Below are 27266 nucleotides of genomic sequence, written 5' to 3'. Positions count from 1 at the left end.
ACCATCTAAGTCTCAGTTGACACATGTTACTGTGCCCATTCTGGTTGAAAACATAGTCAATATCCACATAACACTTGGCAGCCTAATAACTTTCAAATCAATGACCTCAACAATAAAGCCATTGGTTACTAACACCTCTCACATGAACAGTGATTAGGCCTACTCTAATATTGTAATAAAATCATGAATACATCCATGTCCTATTATTTCCTACTGATGTAAAGTGATATAAACCGACCACTAAAACAGTTGAAAATATTTGTATACAATTATTGCTCTTGCTTGTTTGTTTCACTTTTGTGATATAAGATATTCAAATAGTCAATGTCTGTTATTAATCATGACTTCCATCTGAACAGGGGGATCAAGATATCTCTTGGCCTTGCACCATCTATTTCAATTTGCCTAGAAATATAGTTCACTGTTTATTACATGCCACAGAAATGTGAGAAATTTCACAATTTGATTCCTGGGGGAAGCAGACCTTTACTAACACACATTAACACTACTAGTGATGTAAGTTGTTGAATGCGGATCATTTGTATAACAAATATTTGAGCCTGATATTTGTAATTTGTACTTGTAATAAAAAATGTATAAATAAACAAAACACTACACGCTAGCTCAGGGTGGGGGCCCCAAAAAATGCAAATTCATCATGAGGGGCTACAGTCAGTTGCTCTGCGTACTTCTACACACACATGCGCAATTCTACACATTTTGCCATGGGGCAGAGAGAAGACTTTGCATTTTATAGCTAATTTCATTCAATTCTACTCATTTTGCCATAGGGCAGAGATGCAAATGTGCTGTTTTACATCTAATTTCCTGCAATTCAACACATTTGTCCATAGGGTGGAGAGAAATGTTTGCAGGTTTAAATATGATACCTGAGTGAGACTGACTATCAAAAACAGCTGGTTGCTAAACTAATTTAAAAATCTAAAAATGTTAGCTGAAAAGGACTAATTGAGTGACTATCAGTGACTGACATAAGAGAAAAACTGCTGATTCACAACCAAATTACGATAGTGTACCTTGTGTATTATATTATTCTACATAACTTGCAGCAACAGTAAATTGAGACCCTGACTGAATTGATCCGGGGGCGTTCAAAAGGGGGGCGGCCCTCCCGCCGCCAGTTGTCCATCCACGCCCGTGTAAACTATCTACATCACTGCAGGATTTTCACAGTGCGCATGCCGTTTTTTTTATGTGTGTATTCACGCTTACAACATGGCGACGAAACACATTGGGATGAACGTTTGAGTTTATAAAACGTCTTCGGCTAGGATAGCAAAGAAGTACATTTCTGAAAAATCCTTCTCAAATCGAAGGGTAATTGTTTATATATTTCTTTTAAAAATTGTATTGTGAAAAAATGAATTGTACCACGAACGTAGTGCAAGTGACGAACGTGTCGCCAAGCACAACATCCGAGCAGATGCGAATGCTGTTCGGGTTTCTTGGAACCATTGAAGAACTCAAATTGTTTCCACCAGAGTAAGTAACTCATATTTATTTAACTTTTGTCGCAAACTAGACATCGTTATTGGTTATTTGACTATTCATTTCCTACCAATTTGTGATTTGGTTGATTTCCATATAAGTAGTATTATTAACTTTAGTTTAGCTAACGCTAGCTAACGTTAGCATTGGAGGCCCAAGCTGGCCGTCCCCAAAATATTAGACGAAACATGAGTTAGCTAAGATAATAGGTTGGTTAGTTACTTCAGGGGTGTTTTGTTGGATACAATCTACTTATATGTTGTTGCTATCTAACTAACTTACAAACTAACGTATTGCAGTGAATCGCCTCTGCCAGTGACGTCGCGTGTGTGTTTTGTGAAGTTCCAAGAGTCGGAGTCCGTGGGGGTTTCTCAGCATCTGACTAACACAGTCTTCGTGGACAGAGCGCTGATCGTCGTCCCTTTTGCCGAAGGTTGGTGCTTTGTTCTCCCCTCTTCTGTATGAATGATCCTTGACTGTATGACGTAGTTATGGGAGAGTGACGCGCCCATTGATTTAATGATGGGGTTCTATGATCCTGTGGTTTGAGATACTATTTAAGCATGTGTCCTAGCTATTTCAGATCCTAGTATCCATTCTCGATCTGACAAGCCTATCTGATTCTGTGATAAATGATGCCATGCCATTCTCCCAGTGTCTTGTACAATCGCCTTGCTAATTACAATGAGAGATGTCTATATCAGATCTCTCAACCCATATCATTGGTATACTGTGGAACTAAATACCAAACTTATACCCACCATACACGTAATTTATTATATAAAGCTACTGCCACACTGTAAGGTCATAATGCCACCCATGATGTATTGGACTTGATAGACACTACAACAACACAGACGACTTTAAGTCTAGTGGTCTCCAGAGCCTATTCGTTGCCCCCCCCCCCCCTACCAGTAACCACAGTATACCAAGATCTGCTTTAGGGACCGGCACTTGCTTCGACTGAGAGAGCTGAACAAGCCAAGACTGTGTACGGGCAGACAAAAGAAAGCAGAGAGGAACTTACATGTATATGAAAACTTAACCATGCTTTTTATTTTCTCCCCCATATTGGACTATCCTCTATTAAACTTATCTCTGTTATTTGTGTGTGTGATTTGTTGTAGTGGAGAAGGCAAAAGCAGAGCCCCCTCCTTGATGGCTGAAAGTGGTCCTCTGCCTGCCAACAGGGGATTGTAGACAATTACAAAAGGCCAGCAAGCATTCAAGCAGCCTGCCAACAGGGGATTGTAGACAATTACAAAAGGCCAGCAAGCATTCAAGCAGCCCCCCAACCCCTTCTCTTTCTCTTTTTCTGTGTCCTTTCTTTCTCTCATTTTCTATTCTCTATGTATTTTAGTTTAAGTGGAATGCAGTAGTTTAGATATTACCATAAGGCAGATCACATGTATAACACATGTTATTTGACTACTCACAAGTCTATTTATCAAAATAGGTATTTTAATAATCTGACCTGTATAACATCCAATCTAATTCTCATTGGATCCAAATGGTCACTGAACAGTACACATACATCTCAATGATACGGCTATTGCTACACCTGCATTTCATACTTTTTTCACCTTTAGCGTTAAGGCACTTCCTGGTTTTGGGAGTTGGGTGAACCCTTGTCGCAATCTAGTGTCCAATTTTTTAGTTTAGATAAAAATTAGATGCACTCACTCAACACTCGCTATCCCTCAAATTGGCAGATTCAAATAACTAGGCTGTGTGTTTTCTATGTTGACCAGTGATACTGTACTTTAAGGTTGCTGACTATCTAGTTGTCGTTAATTGTCTTAGATATCCACCCACATGACAATGGCAACTGGTTCAGTGCGCTCTCTTTTAACAGTGGTCTTTCTTTTTTGTTGTTGTGTTTTACAGTTCTTTTTCCTGGCTCAGCCAGTCCTGTAAACCAGGCCCTGCTGAAAATACCACCCAACCGTTTTGTCTCCTGCAGCTAAATTCTCTCTCCCATGTGCCCTTTTTTAAATGTTTTTTTTGTGTGGGTGTGTGCGTATGTGTGTCTGTCTTGGTGTGTGTATGTTTGTGCGTCTTCTGTAAAAATAAGAAAAATGTTATTTTTCCCGTTGCATCTTGATTAAGATATTGTATGTTTCCTTTTTTAGGTAGCATTGGTAACATTGAGATGTGAAACCATAGTTGTTGTTTTTTTTGCCCTATATTAGTCAGACATAAAAAACAATCTAATGTTGCCAAGTTGATTATTAAACTTAATTAAAAAGCATTAATTTTAAGCATATTTGATGCAGTGACAAGTAAGGTTCTTGGGAGCGCAGATATCGCCTACCTAGAATTTGATTGCTAGCTAGGTTATTTTTCTACATATTGCTGGTAAGTAGTAGAAACTGTGACTGTACAGTATTTACTGTTGACCTCCAACTCTCTGAAATTCTTTTTGTTTTGTGTATCTCGATTTTTTTTTTTTTCCTTTTTTTTCTCTGTGCTCCTTAGTAGTGAAGCCACCAACGTGAGTCGCTTGTTCAATCTATATGAAAATTGAGAGCACACCCCACTGGAGAAGCCGCTGTGCTAGCTAACGTTTGGTTCATGACTTAAAATACACGTTCAGGTGATACAATCTTGGCAGTGTTCACTGGAGTAGTGTGTATTGTGATATACTTTTTTCCCAACCTTAGAAGAATAACTATCTACAATGATTAAAAGAATAAAGGGAACAAACCTTCTCAAATCTAGCAGCTATCAAAGGTAACAGTATTGAAACCTGTACACATGTTTGTTTGAAGAATACCTGAGCAAGTAATCTTTTTGTTTTTCAAAATGTCTCTCCTCTTTAGTAGATTCTAGACGTAGACGTTCTCTTCTTCCCATAATGCCTGTTTTGTTTTTCTGTAGGTGTTATCCCAGAGGAGGCTAAGGCTTTGTCACTGCTGGCGCCAGCAAATGCTGTTGCAGGGATTATGTCCGGAGGAGGTCTCCTTCCAACACCTAACCCCATGTCCAATCCACAGGTAGGACTTCTCCCAACACCAAACCCCATGTCCTATCCACAGGTAGGTCCTCAGCATAGACATAAAATATTTTGTTGTTCAATTTAATTATGTGGTCCTTCATTGTCTTACGTCAGATAGCGCAACGATTCTGCCTGCGCTAATCTCTCTCGTATCTTGCAAAAGGTATGGGATAGATCAAAAGTAGTTTGGCTACAATGTGCTGTCTAACATTTGAAAATACTACCTAGGTAACATTGTCTGCTGAACCTAATTTCTGCCTCAAAACTGTCTGTATTAATCTAAGATAAAACAATAAATTGGTCAATAATGAAGTTTCTTTGGTGACGAAGTTCTAGTCATTTTACATTTAGCTATGGGTTTTTGTGCTTCAATGAGCGGTATTTCTGAAGTTTGACTGGGCACAAAAGCTAGCATAAATTTGACCAATATTAGCTTGCGAGAGGAGAAACGTTGCTGCTAACCAACAAGCTACCTACTTAGTGCTGCGTACACAATTTGTTGAACGCTTCAAACAAGCTAGCTCGCAAACTACTTTAGTAGTGCTAATTTTAACATTAAAATAAAAAATGTTGTGACCAAATTAGTTTATTTTTGATTTATTTACTTGTGGGGGGGGTTTACAGATACTAACTTTTATGAGTTTTCATGAAGCAGCTGTTCTGCCGTGAGTCATTGCAGTAGCCTCCCGAGTCAGCTGCTGTACTCAGCTGAGCCAATTATACAAAGTTACTTACAAGTTAAACGTTAGCGATCGCAGAGAAACATGCTGACTTACGGACTGATTTCTGATAATGGTCCCTCATTTTGAGGCTGCATGTCTACAACTTCAGGGTAATTTAACCAGGCTAAGCAAGCTTTTCATGTCAGTAAAGGTAGAGCTAGCCAGCTATGTCAGTAAGCTAGCTACAACAGTTAGCAAAGCTGCTGATCAAGTCACTGCACTGGCGACCAAGGTCCTTGCACATTATTTGTGCAGGAGATAGCCACAGTTTTGTTTATTTTCTCAAAATTGCAAACCAATATATCAGTCACAATTTTTATTTTATTTAGGTAATTATTCTGCCTATTTCATGGATACGAGCGTAGTGATATAAAAAAAAAAACAGGAATTTTCATATTTACATAAGAGTTCCACTTCCTACAAGACAGATTGTTTAAGGGACGGGCGTTGCGTAGGAGTGACGCCATCTGACATAAGACAATGTTGGTTCTTAAGTTAATGAAATGGAACATGCCCTGATAAGTCCACTCTCACGTGAACACAGGCATATACATGACCACGGTTATATATCTCTCTATATATATATAATTTAAATGTGTACATCAGGGTTCCCCAACTGTTTAGCTTGCAGGTGGTTTTATTTGGCTCCCCAAGCTTTCTTAGCAACGAACAAAATAAACTTTTTTTATTTTTCGTTGTTGATCATAAGACTGTAAAAACACCAGGAAATCAGCTCCAATTGATTTAAATTTAGGAAATCTGTTCCCAAGTATTCCCATGCATAATAAAGAGAGATGATCTATACAAATGTAAGCAAGGTTTTGAAATTAAGTTTTAGTCAAATATGATATCTGTTTGGGATTCTTGCGATCAATTTGCAGTCTACAAATGATTTGTAATTATGTTCCGACCATCCACTCAAGAAAAAATTGGACCTCGGCTGAATCTAGTTGATGATCCCTGGTGTACATGATACTGCAACAAATTTTCCCCATGGGGACATTAGTCTGTAAAGTAGAGTAATAGACAATGAAAGGGTTAATGATGTGTTGCATTTTAGATGGGAGGCAATCCTTTCGGTGGTCCCTCCATGGATGCGATGGCAGCATTTGGGTTTTCAAACCCCAATATGAATATGAATCCCCAGGTGAGTGTTTGCTTGCAACCTGGAGATGCACTACATGACCAAAAGTATGTGGACACCTGCTCGCCGAACATCTCATTCCAAAATCATGTGCAATAATATGGAGTTGGTCCCCTCTATGCTGCTATAATAGCCTCCACTCTTCTGGAAAGGCTTTTCACTAGATGTTGGAACATTGCTGTGGGGACTTGCTTCTATTCAGCCACGAGCATTAGTGAGGTCGGGCACTGATGTTTGGCAATTAGGCCTGGCTTGCAGTCGGCGTTCCAATTCATCCCAAAGGTGTTTGATGGGGTTGCCGTCAGGGCTCTGCAGGGGAGTCAAGTTCTTCCACACCAGACTCGACAAACCATTGCCATGCTGAAACAGGAAAGGGCCTTCCCCAAAGTTGGAAGCACAGACTCGTCTAGAATGTCATTGTATGCTGTAGCATTAAGCTTTCCTTTCACTGGAACTAAGGGGCCTAGCCCGACTCATGAAAAAACAACCCCAGACCATTACTCCTCCACCAAACTTTACAGTTGGCATTATGCATTCGGGCAGGTAGTGTGCTTCTGGCATCCTCCAAACCTAGATTCGTCCGTCGGACTGTCAGATGCCGGCGAGATTTACACCACTCCAGCCGACGCTTGGCATTGCACGTGGTGATCTTAGGCTTGTGTGTGGCTGCTTGGCCATGGAAACCCATTTCAGGAAGCTCCCGACGAACAGTTCTTATGCTGATGTTGCTTCGAGGCAATTTGGAACTCTGTAGTGAGTGTTGCAACCGAGGACAGACGATTTTATGCTCTTCAGCACTCTGCGGCCCTGTTCTGTGAACTTGTGTGGCCTACCACTTTGCGGCTGAGCCGCTGTTGCTCCTAGACGTTTCCACTTCACAATAACAGCACTTACAGTTGACCGGGGAAGCACTAGCAGGGCAGAAATTTGGCGAGCTGTTAGAATGGTGGCATCCTATGACAGTGCCACGTTGAAAGTCACTGAGCTCTACAGTAAGGCCATTCTGCCAATTTTTGTCTGTGGAGATTGCATGGCTGTGTGCTCGATGTTATACATCTTTCAGCAATGAGTGTGGCTGAAATAGCCAAATCCACTTATTTGAAGGGGTGTCCACATACTTTTGTATATATAGTATTGTTCTGTATGCACACGCAAATGCTGGTGTTAAAAGGGAAATGTTGAAATTATATTTCTAACTTGTATATTATATATTTTACACTTCACTCTTCTTCCCCAGTCTTTTCCTACTGAGCAGCTTCTGAAGTTTATGACGCAGGTGGATCCAAAGTAAGTCATCGTGTCTCTAGAAAATTCCCATTATAAGACATCAGACTAGCTCACCTCCAGTAACACCTATGAGCCATTAATTTGTTGGATTGCACTCCAGTGTGTTCTAATTAAGCAATAAGGCGCGGGGGGTGTGGTATATGGCCAATATACCACGGCTAAGGGCTGTTCTTAGGCACAACGCGTTAGCTGTGGTATATTGGCCATATACCAGGGACCCCAGAGGGGCTTTATTGCTATTATAAACTGCTTACTAAAGTAATTAGAGCAGTAAAAATGGTTTGTCATACCTGTGGTATACGGTCTGATATACCACGGCTTTCAGCCAATCAGCATTCGGGGCTGGAACCACCCAGTTTATAATTAAGCAGTAAGTCCTGAAGGGGTTGGTATGTTTAAGCAATAAGGCACAAGGGGGTGTGGTGTATGGCCAATATACCACAGCTAAGGGCTGTTCTTAGGCACGACCTGGATATAGCCCTTAGCCGTGGTATATTGGCCATATACCACAAACCCCTGAGGTGTCTATTATAAACTAGTTACCAACATAATTAGACCAATAAATAGTACTTTTTTTTGTTTGTTGTCATAACCATGGTATACAGTATGATATACCACGGCTTTCAGCTAGTCAACATTCAGGGCTCGAACCACCCGGTTTATAATGGCCTTGGGTATGATGCAAAACTACTTGTTTACTGTTACATTTCTATTAATAACCGGTTTATAATAGCAATAAGGTACCTCAGGGGTTTGTGGTATATGGCCAATATACCATTGCTAAGGGTCGTCTTTGCGTCGTGCCTAAGAACAGCCCTTAACCGTGGTATATTAGCTATATACCATACCCCCTGGGTCCTTATTACTTAAATATACCACGCTTAAGGGCCGTTCTTAGGCACGACGCAAAGACGACCCTTAGCAGTGGTATATTGGCCATATACCACAAACCCCTGAGGTACCTTATTGCTATTATAAACCGGTTATTAATAGAAATGTAACAGTAAACAAGTAGTTTTGCATCATACCCAAGGTATATTGTCTGATATACACATGACTGGAATGCTGTGGCTGTTTCAGCCAAACACCATCCAGGACCCAAACTACCCAGTTTATAATCACCACAAAATGTCCTCTTCTTCAGAATGAACCACATGGGTGTAGGGATGAACATGAACATGAATCCGGGCCTGAAGGCAGACTCCTCCAACAAAGAGATAGAAGTGGCCATGAAGAGGGTCAGAGAGGCCCAGTCCCTAATCTCTGCTGCCATCGAGCCTGGTAGTGAGTAGCCAAAGCATTGCATCTCCAAAACATACCTTACATCTCAGATAAATACCGTTAGCCCTAGCTAAAAGCTATTATTTGCTGTACCCAAGTAATTTTAACGTTTTGTTTATGCAGACAAGGAGAGCAAGAGGAAGCACTCGCGTTCCAGGTCCAGGTCCAGACGCAGAAGGTCCCGTTCTCGCTCCAGACACAGGTGAACACAAACTCTGTTTTCCTGACAGAAATTATTTGGATTGTGTTAAAAATAAGTAAAGGTTTTTTAAATGTATATTGAGGGTAGAGATTGATGTCGTGTCTGTGTGATGTTCGTGGTCTGCAGGCGTTCAAAGAGCAGATCTAAGCGACGTTCACACTCCAGGAGCAGGAGACGCTCCAAGAGCCCTCGAAGGAGAAGTGGGAGGTCCCACTCCAAAGACAGGAGCAAACCATCACCAAGTAAATCCAGGTAAGCCACAGAGCACAGACTTGACCCATTCTTAATCCTCAAACGGCACACTCATAACTTCCAAGACAGCCCTGAGGTTACTGTCTACCTCCTAACCACAGCTCTAATCCCATATATTCAGTTGAAGTTGGTAGTTTACATACATTTAGGATTGAGTCATTAAAACTTGTTTTTCAACCACTACACAAATTTCTTGTTAACCTCTTGGGGCTATGTGGGACACTAGCGTGCCACCTGTGGTGCACTCCATCAACAGCAGGTGCATTTCAAGAGCGGCAAATTTGAAACCAAATAAATGTCAAAATTCAAATTTTTCAAACATACAACTATCTTACACCCTTTGAAAGATAAACATCTCCTTAATCTAACCACGTTGTCTGATTTCAAAAAGGTTTTACGGCGAAAGCATAAAGTTAGATTATGTTAGGAGAGTACATTGACAATAGCTGTGTGTAATGTTTGGTCAATTCAAAGACAGGCGTCACCAAAACCATAAAACCAGCTAAAATTATGCACTAACCTTTGACAATCTCCATCAGATGACACTCCTAGGACATTATGTTAGACAATACATGCATTTTTAGTTCTATCAAGTTCATATTTATATCCAAAAATAGCGTTTTACTATGGCGTTGATGTTCAGGAAATCGTTTCCCTCCAATAACCGGCAGTCCAGTCAGCACAACAAATTAAATAATTAATATTAGAAAACATTGGTAAAATATTATATTGTCATTTAAAGAATTATAGATTTACATCTCTTGAACGCAATCGACTTGCCAGATTTAAAAATAACCTTACTGGGAAATCACACTTTGCAATAATCTGAGCACTGCGCCCAGAAAAATACGCGTTGCGATACAGACTAGACCGCCATGTTGGGGAGATCTAAAATCGAAAATACTATGTAAATAATCCATTACCTTTGATTCTCTTCATCAGTTGTTACTTCCAGGAATCCCAGGTCCATAACGAATGTAGTTTTGTTCAAAAAAGCTCCGTGTTGTTAGCACATGATCTAAGCCCGCCGGACTTCACTTCATGAACGAGGGGGGAAAATATATTTACGTTCGTTCAAACATGTCAAACGTTGTATAGCATAAATCATTAGTGCCTTTTTTAACCAGAACATGAATAATATTCAAGGTGGACGAATGCATTCTCTTTTAAAACGTATTGGAACGAGGGTACCCAACATGACCTCGCGCGCCAGAGTCTAATCGGCCATCACCGTTCCAAGGCTCTTGTTCGGTCAGATCTCACAGTGGAAGACTCAAAACACTTTGTAAAGGCTGGTGACATCTAGTGGAAGCAATAGGAAGTGCCAAAACATGAATAAGCCTCTGTGTGTTTCAATGGCATAGGCTTAAAGGTAATTCAACACATCAGGTATCCACTTCCTGTCAGAATCTGTCTCAGGGTTTTGCCTGCCAAATGAGTTCTGTTATACTCACAGACACCATTCAAACAGTTTTAGAAATTTTAGGGTGTTTTCTATCCATATATAATAAGTATATGCATATTCTAGTTACTGGGTAGGATTAGTAACCAGATTAAATCCGGTACGTTTTTTTATCCAGCCGTGAAAATACTGCCCCCTAGCCCCAACAGGTTAACAAACTATAGTTTTGGCAAGTCGGTTAGGACATCTACTTTGTGCATGACACAAGTAATTTTTCCATCAATTGTTTACAGACAGATTATTTCACTTATAATTCACTGTATCACAATTCCAGTGGGTCAGAAGCTTACATACACTAAGTTGACTGTGCCTTTAAACAGCTTGGAAAATTCCAGAAAAATTATGTAATGGCTTTAGAAGCTTCTGATAGGTTAATTGACATAATGCGAGTCAATTGGAGGTGTACCTGTGGATGTATTTCAAGGCCTACCTTCAAATTCACTGCCTCTTTGCTTGACATCATGGGAAAATCAAAAGAAATCAGCCAAAACCTTTGTAGACCTCCACAAGTCTGGTTCATCCTTGGGAGCAATTTCCAAACGCCTTAAGGTACCACGTTCATCTGTACAAACAATAGTACGCAAGTATAAACACCATGGAACCACGCAGCTGTCATACCGCTCAGGAAGGAGACGCGTTCTGCCTCCTAGAGTTGAACGTACTTTGGTGCGAAAAGTGCAATCAATCCCAGGACAACAGCAAAGGACCTTGTGAAGATGCTGGAGGAAACGGGTACAAAAGTATCTGTATCCACAGTAAAATGAGTCCTATATCGACAACCTGAAAGGCCGCTCAGCAAGGACGAAGCCACTGCTCAGGAACCGGCATAAAAAAGCCAGACTACGGTTTGCAACTGCACATGGGGACAAAGATCCTACTTTTTGGAGAAATGGCCTCTGGTCTGATGAAACAAAAATAGAACTGTTTGGCTATAATGATCATTGTTATGTTTGGAGGAAAAAGGGGGAGGCTTGCGAGCTGAAGGACACCATCCCAAACGTGAAGCACGGCGGTGGCAGCATCATGTTGTGGGGATGCTTTGCTGCAGGAGAGGCTGGTGCACTTCACAAAATAGATGGCATCATGAGGAGGAAAAGTATGTGGATATATTGAAGCAACATCTCAAGACATCAGTCAGGAAGTTAAAGCTTGGTCGCAAATGGGTCTTCCAAATGGACAATGACCCCAAGCATACTTCCAAAGTTGTGGCAAAATGGCTTAAGGACAACAAAGTCAAGGTATTGGAGTGGCCATCACAAAGCCCTGACCTCAATCCTATAGACAATCTGCGGGCAGAATTGAAAAAGCATGTGCGAGCAAGGAGGCCTACAAACCTGACTTAGTTACACCAGCTCTGTCAGGAGGAATGGGTCAAAGTTCACCCAACTTATTGTAGAAAGCTACCCAAAACATTTGACCCAATTTAAACCAAATACTAATTGAGTGTATGTAAACTTCTGACCCACTGGGAATGTGATGAAAGAAATAAAAGCTGAAATAAATCATTCTCTTTTCTATTATTCTGACATATCACATTCTTAAAATAAAGTGGTGATCCTAACTAAGACATGGAATTTTTACTAGGATTAAATGTCAGGAATTGTGAAACTGAGTTTAAATGTATTTGGCTAAGGTGGATGTAAACTTCCGCCTTAAACTGAATATAAAATGTACACTACTGTTCAAAAGTTTGCCGTCACTTAGACATTTTTGAAAGAAAAGCAAAAAACAATGTCCATTAAATAACATCAAATTGATCAGAAATAGTGTAGACATTAATGTAAATGACTATTGTAGCTGGAAACAGCTGACTTTTCTTTATATCTACAGTGAGGGGAAAAAGTTTTTGATCCCCTGCTGATTTTGTACTATTGCCTGATGACAAAGAAATGATCAGTCTATAATTTTAATGGTAGGTTTATTTGAACGGTGAGAGACAGAATAACAAAAAAATCCAGAAAAACGCATGTCAGAAATGTTATTAATTGATTTGCATTTTAATGAGGGAAATAAGTATTTGACCCCCCTCTCAATCAGAAAGATTTCTGGCTCCCAGGTGTCTTTTATACAGGTAACGAGCTGAGATTAGGAGCACACTCTTAAAGGGAGTGCTCCTAATCTCAGTTTGTTACCTGTATAAAAGACACCTGTCCACAGAAGCAATCAATCAATCAGATTCCAAACTCTCCACCATGGCCAAGACCAAAGAGCTCTCCAAGGATGTCAGGGACAAGATTGTAGACCTACATAAGGCTGGAATGGGCTACAAGACCATCGCCAAGCAGCTTGGTGAGAAGGTGACAACAGTTGGTGCGATTATTTGCAAATGGAAGAAACACAAAAGAACTGTCAGTATCCCTCGGCCTAGGGCTCCATGCAAGATCTCACCTCGTGGGGTTGCAATGATCATGAGAACGGTGAGGAATCAGCCCAGAACTACACGGGAGGATCTTGTCAATGATCTCAAGGCAGTCACCAAGAAAACAATTGGTAACACTCTACGCCGTGAAGGTCCCCCTGCTCAAGAATACATATACATGCCCGTCTGAAGTTTGCCAATGAACATCTGAATGATTCAGAGGACAACTGGGTGAAAGCGTTGTGGTCAGATGAGACCAAAATGGAGCTCTTTGACATCAACTCAACTTGCCGTGTTTGGAGGAGGAGGAATGCTGCCTATGACCCCAAGAACACCATCTCCACCGTCAAACATGGAGGTGGAAACATTATGCTTTGGGGGTGTTTTTCTGCTAAGGGGACAGGACAACTTCACCGCATCAAAGGGATGATGGACGGGGCCATGTACCGTCAAATCTTGGGTGAGAACCTCCTTCCCTCAGCCAGGGCATTGAAAACGGGTCGTGGATGTGTATTCCAGCATGACAATGACCCAAAACACATGGCCAAGGCAACAAAGGAGTGGCTCAAGAAGAAGCACATTAACCTCTTGGGGCTAGGTGGGACGCTAGCGTGCCACCTGTGGTGCACTCCATCAACAGCAGGTGCATTTCAAGAGCGGCAAATTTGAATCCAAATAAATGTCAAAATTCAAATTTTTCAAAAATACAACTATGTTACACCATTTGAAAGATAAACATCTCCTTAATCTAACCACGTTTTACGATTTCAAAAAGGTTTTACGGCGAAAGCATAAATTTAGAGTATGTTAGGACAGTACATTTACAAGAGTTGTGTGTAATGTTTTGTCAAGTCAAAGACAGGGTCACCAAAACCATAAAACCAGCTAAAATGATACACTAACCTTTTACAATCTCCATCAGATGACACTCCTAGGACATTATGTTAGACAATGCATGCATTTTTAGTTCTATCAAGTTCATATTTATATACAAAAACAGCGTTTTACTATGGCATTGATGTTGAGGAAATCGTTTCCCTCCAATAACCGGCAGTCAAGTCAGCGTCACAAATTAAATAATTAAAATTAGAAAACATTGGTAAAATATTATATTGTCATTTAAAGAATTATAGATTTACATCTTTTGAACGCAATCAACTTGCCAGATTTAAAAATAACCTTACTGGGAAATCACACTTTGCAATAATCTGAGCACTGTGCCCAGAAAAATACGCGTTGCGATACAGACTAGACGTCATGTTGGGGAGATCTAAAATCGAAAATACTATGTAAATAATCCATTACCTTTGATTCTCTTCATCAGATGTCACTTCCAGGTATCACAGGTCCATAACGAATGTAGTTTTGTTCAAAAAAGCTCATCATTTATGTCCAAAAATCTCCGTCTCGTTAGCACATGATGTAAGCCAGCCGGACTTCTCGTCATGAACGAGGGGAAAAAATATATTTCCGTTCGTTCAAACATGTCAAACGTTGTATAGCATAAATCATTAGGGCCTTTTTTAACCAGAACATGAATAATATTCAAGGTGGACGAATGCATAGCCTTTTATAACGTATTGGAACGAGGGTACCCAACATGAAGTAGCGCGCCAGGTGTCTAATGGGACATCACCGTTCCATGGCTCTTGTTCGGTCAGATCTCCCTCCAGAAGACTCAAAACACTTTGTAAAGGCTGGTGACATCTAGTGGAAGCAATAGGAAGTGCCAAAATATTCCTAAACCCCTGTGTTTTTCAATGGGATAGGTTTAAAGTCAATACAACACATCAGGTATCCACTTCCTGTCAGAAAATGTCTCAGGGTTTTGCCTGCCAAATGAGTTCTGTTATACTCACAGACACCATTCAAACAGTTTTGGAAACTTTAGAGTGTTTTCTATCCATATATAATAAGTATATGCATATTCTAGTTACTGGGTAGGATTAGTAACCAGATTAAATCGGGTACATTTTTTTTATCCAGACGTGCAAATGCTGCCCCCTAGACCCAACAGGTTAAGGTCCTGGAGTGGCCTAGCCAGTCTCCAGACCTTAATCCCATAGAAAATCTGTGGAGGGAGCTGAAGGTTCGAGTTGCCAAATGTCAGCCTCAACCTTAATGACTTGGAGAAGATCTGCAAAGAGTGGGACAAAATCCCTCCTGAGATGTGTGCAAACCTGGTGGCCAACTACAAGAAACGTCTGACCTCTGTGATTGCCAACAAGGGTTTTGCCACTAAGTCATGTTTTGCAGAGGGGTCAAATACTTATTTCCCTCATTAAAATGCAAATCAATTTATAACATTTTTGACATGCGTTTTTCTGAATTTTGTTGTTATTCTGTCTCTCACTGTTCAAATAAACCTAACATTAAAATTATCGACTGATCATTTCTTTGTCAGTGGGCAAACGTACAAAATCAGCAGGGAATCAAATACTTTTTTCCCCCACTGTACATTGGCGTACAGAGGCCCATTATCAGCAACCATCACTCCTGTGTTCTAATGGCACGTTGTTAGCTAATCCAAGTTTATCATTTTTAAAAGGCTAATTGATCATTAGAAAACCCTTTTGCAATATTTTAGCACAGCTGAAAACTTTTCCTGCATTTTTTTAAATAAAATGTTTCTTTTACTTTAACAAGGCAAGTCAGTTAAGAACAAATTCTTATTTTCAATGACGGCCTAGTAACAGTGGGTTAACTGCCTTGTTCAGGGGCAGAATGACAGATTTTTACATCGTCAGCTCGGGTATTCGATCTCGCAACCTTTCGGTTACAAGTCCAAAGCAAGTCCAACGCTCTAACCACTAGGCTACCTGCCGCCCATTTGAAGAAACAATAAATTGGCCTTGTTTAGACTAGTTGAGTATTTGGAGCATTAGCATTTGTGGGTTCGATTACAGGCTCAAAATGTCCAGAAACAAAGACCTTTCTTCTGAAACTCGTCAGTCTATTCTTGTTCTGAGAAATGAAGGCTATTCCATGCGAGAAATTGCCAAGAAACTGAAGATCTCGTACAACTCTGTGTACGACTCCCTTCACAGAACAGAGCAAACTGGCTCTAAACAGAATAGAAAGAGTTGGAGGCCCCGGTGCACAACTGAGCAAGAGGACAAGTACATTAGTGTCTAGTATGAGAAACAGACGCCTCACAAGTCCTCAACTGGCAGCTTCATTAAATAGTACCCGCAAAACACCAGTCTCAACGTCAACAGTGAAGAGGCGATTCCCGGATGCTGGCCTTCTAGGCAGAGTTGCAAAGAAAAAGCTGTATCTCAGACTGGCCAATAAAAATAAAAGATTAAGATGGGCACAAGAACACAGACACTGGACAGAGGAAGATTGGAAAAAAGTGTTATGGACAGACGAATCTATGTTTGAGGTGTTCGGATCACAAAGAAGAATATTCGTGAGATGCAGAAAAAATTTGAAGACGCTGGAGTGCTTGATGCCATCTGTCAAGCATGGTGGAGGCAATGTGATGGTCTGGCGGTGCTTTGGTGGTGGTAAAGTGGGAGATTTGTACAGGGTAAAAGATCTTGAAGAAAGAAGGCTATCACTCCATTTTGCAACGCCATGCCATACCCTGTGGACGGTGCTTAATTGGAGCCAAGTTCCTCCTACAACAGGACAATGACCCAAAGGACAGCTCCAAACTATGCAAGAACTATTTAGGGAAGAAAAGTCAGCTGGTATTCTGTCTGTGCTGGCCACTCCATTATAGTCACTGGATCTCAACCCTATTGAGCTGTTGTGGGAGCAGCTTGACCGTATGGTACATAAGTGCCCATCAAGCCAATCCAACTTGTGGGAGGTGCGTCAGGAAGCATGGGGTGAAATCTCTTCAGATTACCTCAACAAATTGACAACGGTCTGCAAGGCTGTAATTGCTGCAAATGGAGGATTCTTTGACAAAAGCAAAGTTTGAAGGACACAATTATTATTTAAATTAAAAATCATTATTTATTACCATGTCAGCGTTTTGACTATTTTGCTAATTAAATTCAAGTATGTTTTCATGGAAAACAAGGACATTTTGAACGGTAGTGTATGTATGTTTGGACACCAACTCATTCAAGGGTTTTTGTTTATTTTTGACTATTTTCTACATTGCAGAATAATAGTGAAGACATTAACTATGAAATAACACATGGAATCATGTAGTAACCAAAAAAGTGTTAAACAAGTCAAAATATGAGATTCTTCAAAGGAACCACCCTTGTTGACAGCTTTGCACACTCTTGGCATTCTCTCAACCAGCTTCACCTGGAATGCTTTTCCAACAGTCTTGAAGTAGTTCCCACATATGCTGAGAACTTGTTGACTGCTTTTCCTTCACTCTGCGGTCCAACTCATTCCAAACCATCTCAATTGGGTTGAGGTCGGGTGATTGTGGAGGCCAGGTCATCTGATGCAGCACTCATCACTCTCCTTGGTCAAATAGCCCTTACACAGCCTGGAGGTGTGTTGGGTCATTGTCCTGTTGAAAAACAATTGATAGTCCCACTAACCGCAAACCAGATGGGATAACGTATTGCTGCAGAATGCTGTGGTAGCCATGCTAGTTAAGTGTGCCTTGAATTCTAAATAAATCACTGACTGTGTTACCAGCAAAGCACCATCACACCACCACCTCCACACGTGGAGATCATCCGTTCACGTACTCCCCGTCTCACAAAGACAGCGGTTGGAACCAAAGATGTCATTTGAATTCATCAGACCAGAGGACAGATTTCCACCAGTCTAATGTCCATTCCTCGTGTTTCTTGGCCCAAGCAGGTCTATTCTTATTATTGGTGTCCTTTGGTAGTGGTTTCTTTGCAGCAATTGGACCATGAAGGCCTGATTTCACACAGTCTCCTCTGAACTGTTGTTGTGTCTGTTACTTGAACTCTGTGAAGCATTTATTTGGGATGACATTTCTGAGACTTGTAACTCTAATGAACTTATTCTCTGCCATAGAGGTAACTCTGGGTCTTCCTTTCCTGTTTGCAAAGGGTGGCTACTGAAGAAAGTCAAATGAAATATATTTTGATTTAACACATGATTCCATATGTGTTATTTCATAGTTTAATGTCTTCACTATTATTCAGAAAATAGTCAAAATAAAGAAAAACCCTTGAATGAGTAGGTGTTTCCAAACTTTTGATTTAACCTTTATTTAACTAGGCAAGTCAGTTAAGAACAAATTCTTATTTACAATGATGGCCTAATCGATACACAATACCCCATAATGACAAAGCAAAAAACTGTTTTTTTAGACATGTTAGTTTTTATTTATTTTATAAATGAGCAATCACATTTTACATAAGTACTCAGTACTTTGAAGCACGTTTGGCAACTATTATAGCCTCGAGTCATCTTGGGTAAGACGCTACAAGCTTTGCGCACCTGCGTTTGGGAAGTTTCTCTGCAGATCCCTCTCAAGCTCTGTCAGGTTGGATGGGGAACGTTTCTGCATAGCCATTTTCATTTCTCCAGAGATGTTTAATTGGGTTAAAGTGCGGGCTCTGGTTGGGCCACTCGAGAACATTCAGAAACTTGTCCCGAAACCACTCCTGTGTTGTCTTGGCTGTGTGCTTAGGGTCGTTGTTGGAAGGTGAACCTTCGCCCCAGTCTGAGGTCCTGAGCGCTCCGGAGCAGGTTTTTCATCAAGGATCTCTGTACTTTGCTCTGTTCATCTTTGCCTCGATCCTGACTAGACTCCCCAGTCCCTGCTGCTGAAATACATCCCCACAGCATGATGCTGCAACCACCATGCCTCACTGTAGGGATTGTGCCAGGTTTCCTCCAGACGTGATGCTTGGCATTCAGGCCAAAGAGTTCAATCTTGGTTTCATCAGACCAGAGTCTTGTTTCTCATGGACTGAGAGACTTTAGGTGCCTTTTGGCAAACTCCAAGTGGGCTGTCATGTGCCTTTTACTGAGGAGTGCCTTCTTTCTGGCCACTCTTCTATAAAGGCCTAATTGGTAGAATGCTGCAGAGATGGTTGTCCTTCTGGAAGTTTCTCCCATCTCCACAGAGGAACTCTGGAGCTCTGTCAGTGACCACCGGGTTCTTGGTCACCTGCCTGACCAAGGCCCTTCTCCCCCGATTGCTCAGTTTGGCCGGGCGGACAGCTCTAGGAAGAGTCGTGATGGTTCCAAACTTCTTCCATTTAAGAATGTTGGAGGCCACTGTGTTCTTGGGGACCTTCAATGTTGCAGAAATGTTTTGGTACCCTTCCCCAGATCTGTGCCTCGACACAATCCTGTCTCGGAGCTCTACGGACAATTCCTTCGACATCATGGCTTTGTTTTTGCCCTGACATGCATTGTCAACTGTGGGACCTTGTATAGACACGTGTGGGCCTTTTCCAAATAATATCCAATCAACTGAATTTACCACAGGTTGACTCCAATCAAGTTGTAGAAACATCTGAAGGATGATCTATGGAAACAGGATGCACCTGAGCTCATTTGAGTCTCATAGCAAAAGGTCTGAATACTTAATAAAAAGGTATTTCTGTTATGTTTAATAAATTAGCAAAAATGTCAAACCTGTTTTCGCTTTGTCATTATGGGGTATTGTGTGTAGATTGCTGAGCAAATCGTTTTATTTAATCCATTTTAGAATAAGGCTGTAACGTAACAATGTGGAAAAAGTCAAGGCACTGTATATATAATACCAAAATTTGATCAGATGTAACCAACTTGTCTCTGAACCACAGGGATAGGAAGAAAGAGGAGCGGGATAAAAAGTGCTCCAAAACACCTCCAAAAAGCTACAGCACTACCAGGAGGTCTCGCAGTATAGATAGGTGAGTGCAGCTTTGTTTGGTTAGAGCCACACGTCTGTTTCTCCATGCTGCCAAAACATGTTGATTGGTCAGATATTTACTACTTGTGAAATTAATTTTTTTCATTTTGTTGCTCTTGAGTACAGAAGGCGGAGGAAGAGTCGCAGCGCCAGCCGATCTCCTAAGAAATCCCCCAAGAGGAAAGTTTCCAGGACTCCCTCTCCTAGAAGGTGGATATTTTGGCCTATCTATGGTCTCGTTATTGCCGTTTATATTATTGATTGCTTCTCATAGGAAATAATTTCCTAAGGGGACACATTTACGAAATGCCAGTGGTATTGGTGGCTACTTTGAGAGTGTGAATGAGATGATCTTCTAGACATTTTGTTTACAGTGTGAATGCCCTCAATTTATTTAGATTTCAAATGTCAAGGGTTCTTTTAAGAGACCTGAAAATAAACAATGTTGGACTGTCTACACACATTGAGACTTTGTTTCATAAGCTTTAACCTTTCCTCTCTACAGACATAAGAAGGAGAAGAAGAGGGACAAGGAAAGACAGAATGATCGAGAGCGCAGGTGCGATAAAGACCGCAGTCGGGAGGAACGGAAGGAAAAGAAAGAAAGGAGTAAAGATAAGGAACGGGAAAAGAAAACTGATGGAGAGAAAGGCGACGTGAAGGTAAGCCGCACTGACTGAAACTGATTTGTCTTAAGTTATGTAAGATGTGTAGGCTGTCCACGCTTATTCTTCCTTCTGGCTTTTGACCTCAGATCTAGCATTACTCACTGTATTTAAATGAAAAACAAGTAATATGAAATGAGTTTCAGAAATATGAAACTTAATCATTTCAAATGTCCTAGATGTCTTTGCAGGTCACCAGAGACTATGATGAGGAAGAGCAGGGCTACGACAGTGAGAAGGAGAGGGAGAGGCTGGACAAGAAGGATTCCGACCAGGACTCCGGAGCCCAGTCTCCTCACTCAGTGGAAGGCAATGGCACTGAGACTCCCAAAGTCAATGGTGACGACCACCGCGAAGAGGACGTCGACCACCACGAAGAGGACGACATGGATGTCAGTGATTGAGTAACCTAATCATAGAGACGGGTGCATAGATCTCTGTACCCAACCCTCCATTGTACCCAACCCTCCATGCTGCACCGACCTTACTGTATACAGGCTTCAATCAACTCCATCCCTCTTTATCTCACTTGAATTATCTTTCTTTTGGAGTCACTAGACAAAATAGATCAATTAGAAGATGAACTTTAAGACTTCAGTTTTCTAAATTTTCAGTTTGTACGGTGTGTACATGATTCTTTATTTTGTCCTAATTCGGTGGTTGAAAGGTTTATTGCTGTAATTTTAAGTGTATACTCTAGCAAGTGTGCGACCTGTTTTTGTTTTTTTGCTTAAAGGATAACGGCATTTGACTTAGTTTCTACTCATTGCTGGGAGCAGAAGCAGCCAGTTGCACTGCTTAACAAATTCACTGTATGTCCATTTCATCAGACATGGCTGCTAGATGGAGCAGTTTGCTGTGGACTTAGCTTTTCATTCTTGAGCTTACTTTTGTATTGTTGCCTCTAATTCACAATTTTTTTTGTCACTTCTGTACGTGGTATAGTGTTCATATCCCATCCGTTATTATACGGAAGCCGTATAGTGAGTCTTGTGGTGCTATAATAACCACTCCTTATAGCTCACCTATTCACAATACCCATTAGATCTTATTCTTGTTGTCATTCTTATAAGTTTGTATTGTTTTATATACAATAAAAACCCATGTGTAAAGATTTCAGTGTATAAATATAATGGAGCAATATATATTTTTTAAATAAGAATCTTTGAGAACTAAGTCACCAAAAACTAGACAGGTAAAAATGGCATGGCGCCCACATAGCATAAGAACACAGCATTTTGCCTTGGCTTATGTGTAGAATTGCAGGAAACTAGCAAATGTTCTCTGCCCCATGGCAAACAATGGAACACTGCAATGCAGAGACATGATGCTGGTGATTTATTTAAAGGAATGGGAAAAGCTGCAATATATTTATAAATACCAGTAGGCTCAAGCCAGATACATTCTTATGACCCAAACTGTTACCTACTGCTGGTCACATCTCATTTCATAAACCATATGGATTTTACAGCTCTCATTGAAATGTAGAGTCTGTAGTGTAAACTGGAGTACGCTCAAGGAAATAATCTCGTGGTAAAAGCACCTAAATGCATTTGACCAAAGGGTTTTAGTGTGGTTACAATATTTATACGGTAGAAGTTGGTCTTCCTGAATAATTTGAAAGGATAGCGAGATGGCAGCAGGTATAACAAGTGTGTATGAAATATACACTCAAGAGGGTCAACATAGCATGCAATTAAATATGTCAGTGCAGTATCAAACTAGATCAGCTTTCCTGAAACCCCATCTGGGTTCTCTCTCACACACACCTTTAAAGTACAGTACAACAGTCCTCTCTCACACACAAAACACATTATGGGCTGGATTCAATCCATATCACAAAAGATCTGCATTAAAATGTAAAGGTAATTTCCGATTGAGCCCACACAGCGTTTACCGTGAATGAAGTCTGCGACCACAGGAAAATTGCCTATCGCACTATAAAGCGGATCTTCAGCGCTACGGATTGAATAGAGCCCCAAATTCACACAATCACTTGAAACACGGTGATAGCCAGGAGGTAAGAGATGAGTTAACCTGAAAATACAGGTGTTTGCATCCTGAGAGAGAGCGAGCGAGCAAAAGGCTTGGGTATTGATCTGTGTAAGAATGCTGTTTAAACCAGCAGGTTTAAAAATAACATTCTTATGTACTGGAAATGTATTGCTATACAGTGTTGCCCCTTTTGACTAGGCCTATATAACGTACATCATTTAAACATGGTAAAGTTATGACATCTCTATTTTTCTAACACTTAGTTTATAAGTAAAGGGTAGCCTCCAAAGGGCAGACGCTAGATGCAGTGAGTGCTAAGCCTGGAGAAGTGCACGTTGAAGATGTCACAGTTAACTTTTCAGAGCAGTGATCATGAAGTTGTTAAGCAGATGACATCAAATATTTTTGGGGGACCTTGTGCTGTTATTGCTACACATATGAACATGGTTGTGGTGCAATGCGAGTCCTGTTTGCATTGGTTTGCTATGAGGAAATATCTACAAATTGAACACTCAGGGCCAAGAGATAATTCCCTTTTTTCCATCAGAACACACAGACAGACATCAAACAATAAGATGGCACATTCTAATTTTGTTTCTACTTTAGTTGGTTATTTGCCTTTTAATAATGTAGGTAGGTAGAGGCTGTTTGTCAGTTTCCGAGCGTGTGGGACGGGGGCACCTCTGGTTGCTATGACAACCAGGTCAGAGGTCAGGGAAGCGACTGGGGTCCTCTTTGTAGTCCGCTGGGATGGAGAAGATGGACTCCTCAAAGTCATCGTAGCGAAACTCTTGGAAGGTGACCGTCGCTGTGATAGTGGGGAACACAGGGATGTCTGGAACACAAAAATAGGAGGGGTTGTTTCCAGGGTTTAATATGTCAGTTTCTTCATAATTTTACAATATTTCATTTTATTTTAACTTAAAAATAAAATCAGCCATGTGGCCACATAACGTACAGTGCATTCGGAAAGTATTCAGACCCATTGACTTTTTCCACATTTTGTTACATTACAGCCTTCTCTACAATGGACTTAAAAAGAATTTGTCCTCATCAATTCACACACAATACCCCATAATGATAAAGCAAAAACAGATTTACAGAAATGTTTGCAAATTTGTTCAAAATTAAAAACTGAAATATCACATTTACATAAGTGTTCAGACCTTTTACTCAGTACTTTGTTGAAGCACCTTTGGCTGCAATTACAGCTTTGAGTATTCTTGGGTGTGACGCTACAAGCTTGGCACACCTGTATTTGGGGAGTTCCTCCAATTCTTCTCTGCAGATCTTCTCAGGCTCTGAACAGGTTGAATGGGGAGCATCGCTGAACAGGTATTTTAAGGTTTCTCCAGAGATGTTCGATCGGGTTCAAGTCCCGGCTCTGGCTGGGCCACTCAAGGACATTCAGAGACTTGTCCCAAAGCCACTCCTGCATTGTCTTGGCTGTGTGAACCATCATCCCTGTCTGACGTCCTAAGTGCTTTGAGGCAGGTTTTAATCAAGGATCTCTCTGTACTTTGCTCCGTTTATCTTTCCCTAGGATCCTGACTTGTCTCCCAGTCCCTGCCGATGAAAAACATCCCCACAGCGTGTCCTTCTGGAAGGTTCTCCCATCTCCACAGAGGAACTCTGGAGTTGTCAGAGTGATCAAAGGGTTCTTGGTCATCTCCCTGACCAAGGCCCTTCTCTCCCGATTTATCAGTTTGGCCGGGCGGCCAGCTGAAGGAAGAGTCTTGGAAGAATCAAGTTGTAGAACCATCTAAAAGATGATCAATGGAAACAGGACGCACCTGAGCTACATTTCAAGCCTCATAACAAAGGGTCTGAATACCAATGTAAATAAAGGTAAAAAATATATATTTTATACATTTTAGAATTAAGGCTGTAATGTAACAAAATGTGGAAAAAGTCAAGGGGTCTGAATACTTTCCAAATGCAATGTATACTGAACAAAAATATAAACGCAACATTAAATAATTTCGACGATTTTTCTGAGTTACAGTTCATATAAGGAAATCAGTCAATTGAAATAAAGTCATTAGGCACTAATCGATGGATTTCACATGACTGGGAATACAGATATGCATCTGTTGGTCACAGATACTTTTTAAAAAAGGTAGGGGAGTGGATCAGAAAACCAGTCATTATCTGGTCTGACCACCATTTTCTTCATGCAGCTCAACATCTCCTTCGCATAGAGTTGATCAGGCTGTTGACTGTGGCCTGTGGAATGTTGTCCCACTCCTCTTCAATCGCTGTGCGAAGTTGCTAGATATTGTCGGGAACTGGAACATGCTGTCGTACACGTCGATCCAGATCCTCCCATACATGCTCAATCGGTGACATGTCTGGTGAGTATGCAGGCCTTGGAAGAACTGGGACATTTTCAGCTTCCAGGAATTGTGTACAGATGCTTGCGACATGGGCCCGTGCATTACCATGCTGAACAATGAGGTGATGGCGGCAGGTGAATGGCACGACCATGGGCCTCAGGATCTCATCACGGTATCTCTGTGCATTCAAATTGCCATCCATAAAATGCAATTGTGTTCACTGTCCGTAGCTTATGCCTGTCCATACCATAACCCCACTGCCACCATGGGGCATTCTGTTCACAACATTGACATCAGCAATCGCTCTCCCACACAACACCATACACGTGGTCTGCGGTTATGAGGTCGGTTGAACATACTGCCAAATTCTCCAAAACGATGTTGGGAAAGGGGGATACCTAGTCAGTTGTACAAATGAATGCCTTCAACTGAAATGTGTCTTCCGCATTGAACCCAACTCCTCTGAATCAGAGAGGTGCGGAGGGCTGCCTTAATCGACATCCACGTCTTCGGTGCCCGGGGAACAGTGGGCTCAGGGGCAGAACGACAGATTTTTACCTTGTCAGCTTGGGGATTCGATCCAGCAACCTTTCGGTTACTGGCCCAACGCTCTAACCGCTAGGCTACCTGTCACCCCGGAGGTGGCATATGCTAGAGAAATTAACATTCAATTATCTGGCAGCAGCTCTGGTGGATATTCTTGCAGTCAACATGCCAGTTGCACACTCCCTCAACTTGAGACTGTTGCATTGTGTTGTGTGACAAAACTGCACATTTTAGAGTGGCCTTTTACTGTCCCCAGCACAAGGTGTACCTGTGTAATGATCATGTTGTTTAATCAGATTCTTGATATGCCACACCTGTCAGGTGGATGGATTATTTTGGCAAAGGAGAAATGCTCACTAACAGGGATGTAAACAAATTTGTGCCCAAAATTTGATAGAAATAAACTTTTTGTGCTTATGAAACATTTCAGGGATATTTTATTTCAGCTCATGAAACATGGGACCAACACTTTATATGTTGCATTTATATTTTAGTTCAGTGTACAATAGATTCATACCAAGCTTGACTGGAAACCCAGGAGGAAGCTTCATTTGAACAAATTCTCTTAGTTTGTTGAAATGTTTGAATGGGGCTATGACCTCCAACACATTCAGTAACCTGGAAGAGGACAGAAAAATGGGTCAGTGCCAAACACTTATTTTGAATTGATGTATGCATTATTCTAACAGTACATTACTAGCCTAGATCCTATTCAATCAAACTTAAAATGTACCTAAAATCAAGAGGCCTTCCAAAAGCATTTGCTAGACAAGAACTTTTCTGAATTGGCGATCTGCATCTGCCTAATATACATTTAGTCAGAACCTGTGTGCACAATAACGATAAATACATGGACGTTTCCAAATGCACTACAGTCAGTGGTAAGACTGATGAGAGACTACTAGCCAATAAGAGGAGGGATTCTACTCACGACTCAATGCCCAGAGGGAAGTCCTGGCTCATGGCTACGGTCGCTTTGAAGTTCTTCTTGCTTTCCTTACACACAAGCTCTCTCCCAAGATGAGGTGCCCTGGGGATGAACACATACACAAACAGACTAAGTCAGCACCATTGGCGTATACGTTTGGAGGCTTAATAGTAAGCCACTGCTAGTTACGATCTTCAATGAAATAACTCAATAATAAAAAGTGGCTTGATATTAATCCGGACAGTGGTGTCATCTGTGACCTTTCTTAAAAGGAATAAAGCAGGGCTTACTTTCCGTGCTCTGCAGAAATGTACTCCTCCCAGGAGATAGTGTTGGGGTCTGGAGCTGTGAGGGACAGCCTTCTCTGAGGCTGAGGGAAAGACAGAGAGGAAGATCACTACATGTAGGCTTTCTTTTATGCATCATAACCACATATCCATATGATGTCCACCAAAACCACACCCACTACTGAAGAAGAGACTAAAGACCCAAAGCCTCCCTCCCTCACCTCATAGTTCTGCTCCACCAGGTTCCCTCCTTTGCTCAGGCTCTCCATGATGGCCTTGTTCCTCAGGACGTCCTCCTCACTCAGATGCTCCCGCCGTTTCCTGGACTCCAGCACCAGGCCGTTCACAGAGTAGAAGTCAGCCAGGAAGTTACCAACTCTCTCCTGCAGGGACAGACAAGCCAGATGCATAATAAACACTGGTGGCTGCATTATTAATGACACCCTATTCCCTATACAGTACATACAGTGATCACTGTTTTACAGCCTGTG

General features: G+C 41.2%; 2 protein-coding genes and 1 long non-coding RNA gene across 10 annotated transcripts in view; 1 reads left to right on the top strand and 2 right to left on the bottom strand.

The window, feature by feature from the left end:
- Positions 1 to 1197: 1197 nt before the first annotated feature.
- On the top strand, positions 1198 to 21797 carry LOC106569139 (uncharacterized). Of its 8 annotated transcripts, none has more exons than XM_014140151.2 (12): positions 1198 to 1503; positions 1809 to 1942; positions 4390 to 4505; positions 6290 to 6376; positions 7611 to 7660; positions 8805 to 8944; positions 9065 to 9143; positions 9270 to 9395; positions 19930 to 20019; positions 20145 to 20228; positions 20524 to 20680; positions 20875 to 21797. In XM_014140151.2, exons 1-12 carry the CDS (start codon positions 1382 to 1384, stop codon positions 21085 to 21087), a joined length of 1398 nt encoding a protein of 465 aa, XP_013995626.1. In that variant the 5' UTR covers positions 1198 to 1381; the 3' UTR covers positions 21088 to 21797. The 8 variants fall into 8 exon arrangements, with proteins under 8 accessions (XP_013995626.1, XP_013995625.1, XP_013995624.1 ...); XM_014140150.2 differs by having other exon boundaries at positions 20863 to 21797; XM_014140149.3 differs by having other exon boundaries at positions 4390 to 4547.
- Positions 2409 to 3032, bottom strand: LOC145860341 (uncharacterized). The gene is made up of 2 exons (XR_014380338.1): positions 2798 to 3032; positions 2409 to 2743 (listed from the first exon to the last, which is right to left on the bottom strand). It is a non-coding gene; the product is annotated as an uncharacterized LOC145860341 (long non-coding RNA).
- A 209-nt stretch (positions 21798 to 22006) lies between the features above and the next one.
- The window catches only part of LOC106569138 (ankyrin repeat domain-containing protein 13C), a 36046-nt gene continuing 30786 nt past the window's right edge, over positions 22007 to 27266 (bottom strand). Inside the window, exons 9-13 of the mRNA XM_014140146.3 lie at positions 26997 to 27158; positions 26779 to 26858; positions 26492 to 26590; positions 26078 to 26178; positions 22007 to 23513 (exon numbers count right to left, since the gene is read on the bottom strand). Coding sequence (XP_013995621.2) covers positions 23383 to 23513; positions 26078 to 26178; positions 26492 to 26590; positions 26779 to 26858; positions 26997 to 27158 — 573 coding nt within the window. The 3' untranslated portion in view covers positions 22007 to 23382. The remainder of the gene's footprint in view (positions 23514 to 26077; positions 26179 to 26491; positions 26591 to 26778; positions 26859 to 26996; positions 27159 to 27266) is intronic.

The sequence above is a fragment of the Salmo salar genome, chromosome 14 (genome assembly GCF_965601325.2).
Source record: "Salmo salar chromosome 14, fSalSal1, whole genome shotgun sequence".
Classification (NCBI taxonomy): domain Eukaryota; kingdom Metazoa; phylum Chordata; class Actinopteri; order Salmoniformes; family Salmonidae; genus Salmo; species Salmo salar.
Note: the sequence above shows the minus strand (reverse complement) of the source record. Positions and strands in the feature narration are given on the sequence as shown.

Coding starts and splice junctions, on each gene's coding strand:
- LOC106569139 (XM_014140147.2), top strand. CDS start 1,382: ATGAATTGTACCACGAACGTAGTGCAAGTGACGAACGTGTCGCCAAGC. Junction 1,504..1,808: donor CTCAAATTGTTTCCACCAGA/GTAAGTAACTCA, acceptor AACGTATTGCAG/TGAATCGCCTCTGCCAGTGA. Junction 4,548..6,289: donor ACCCCATGTCCTATCCACAG/GTAGGTCCTCAG, acceptor GTTGCATTTTAG/ATGGGAGGCAATCCTTTCGG.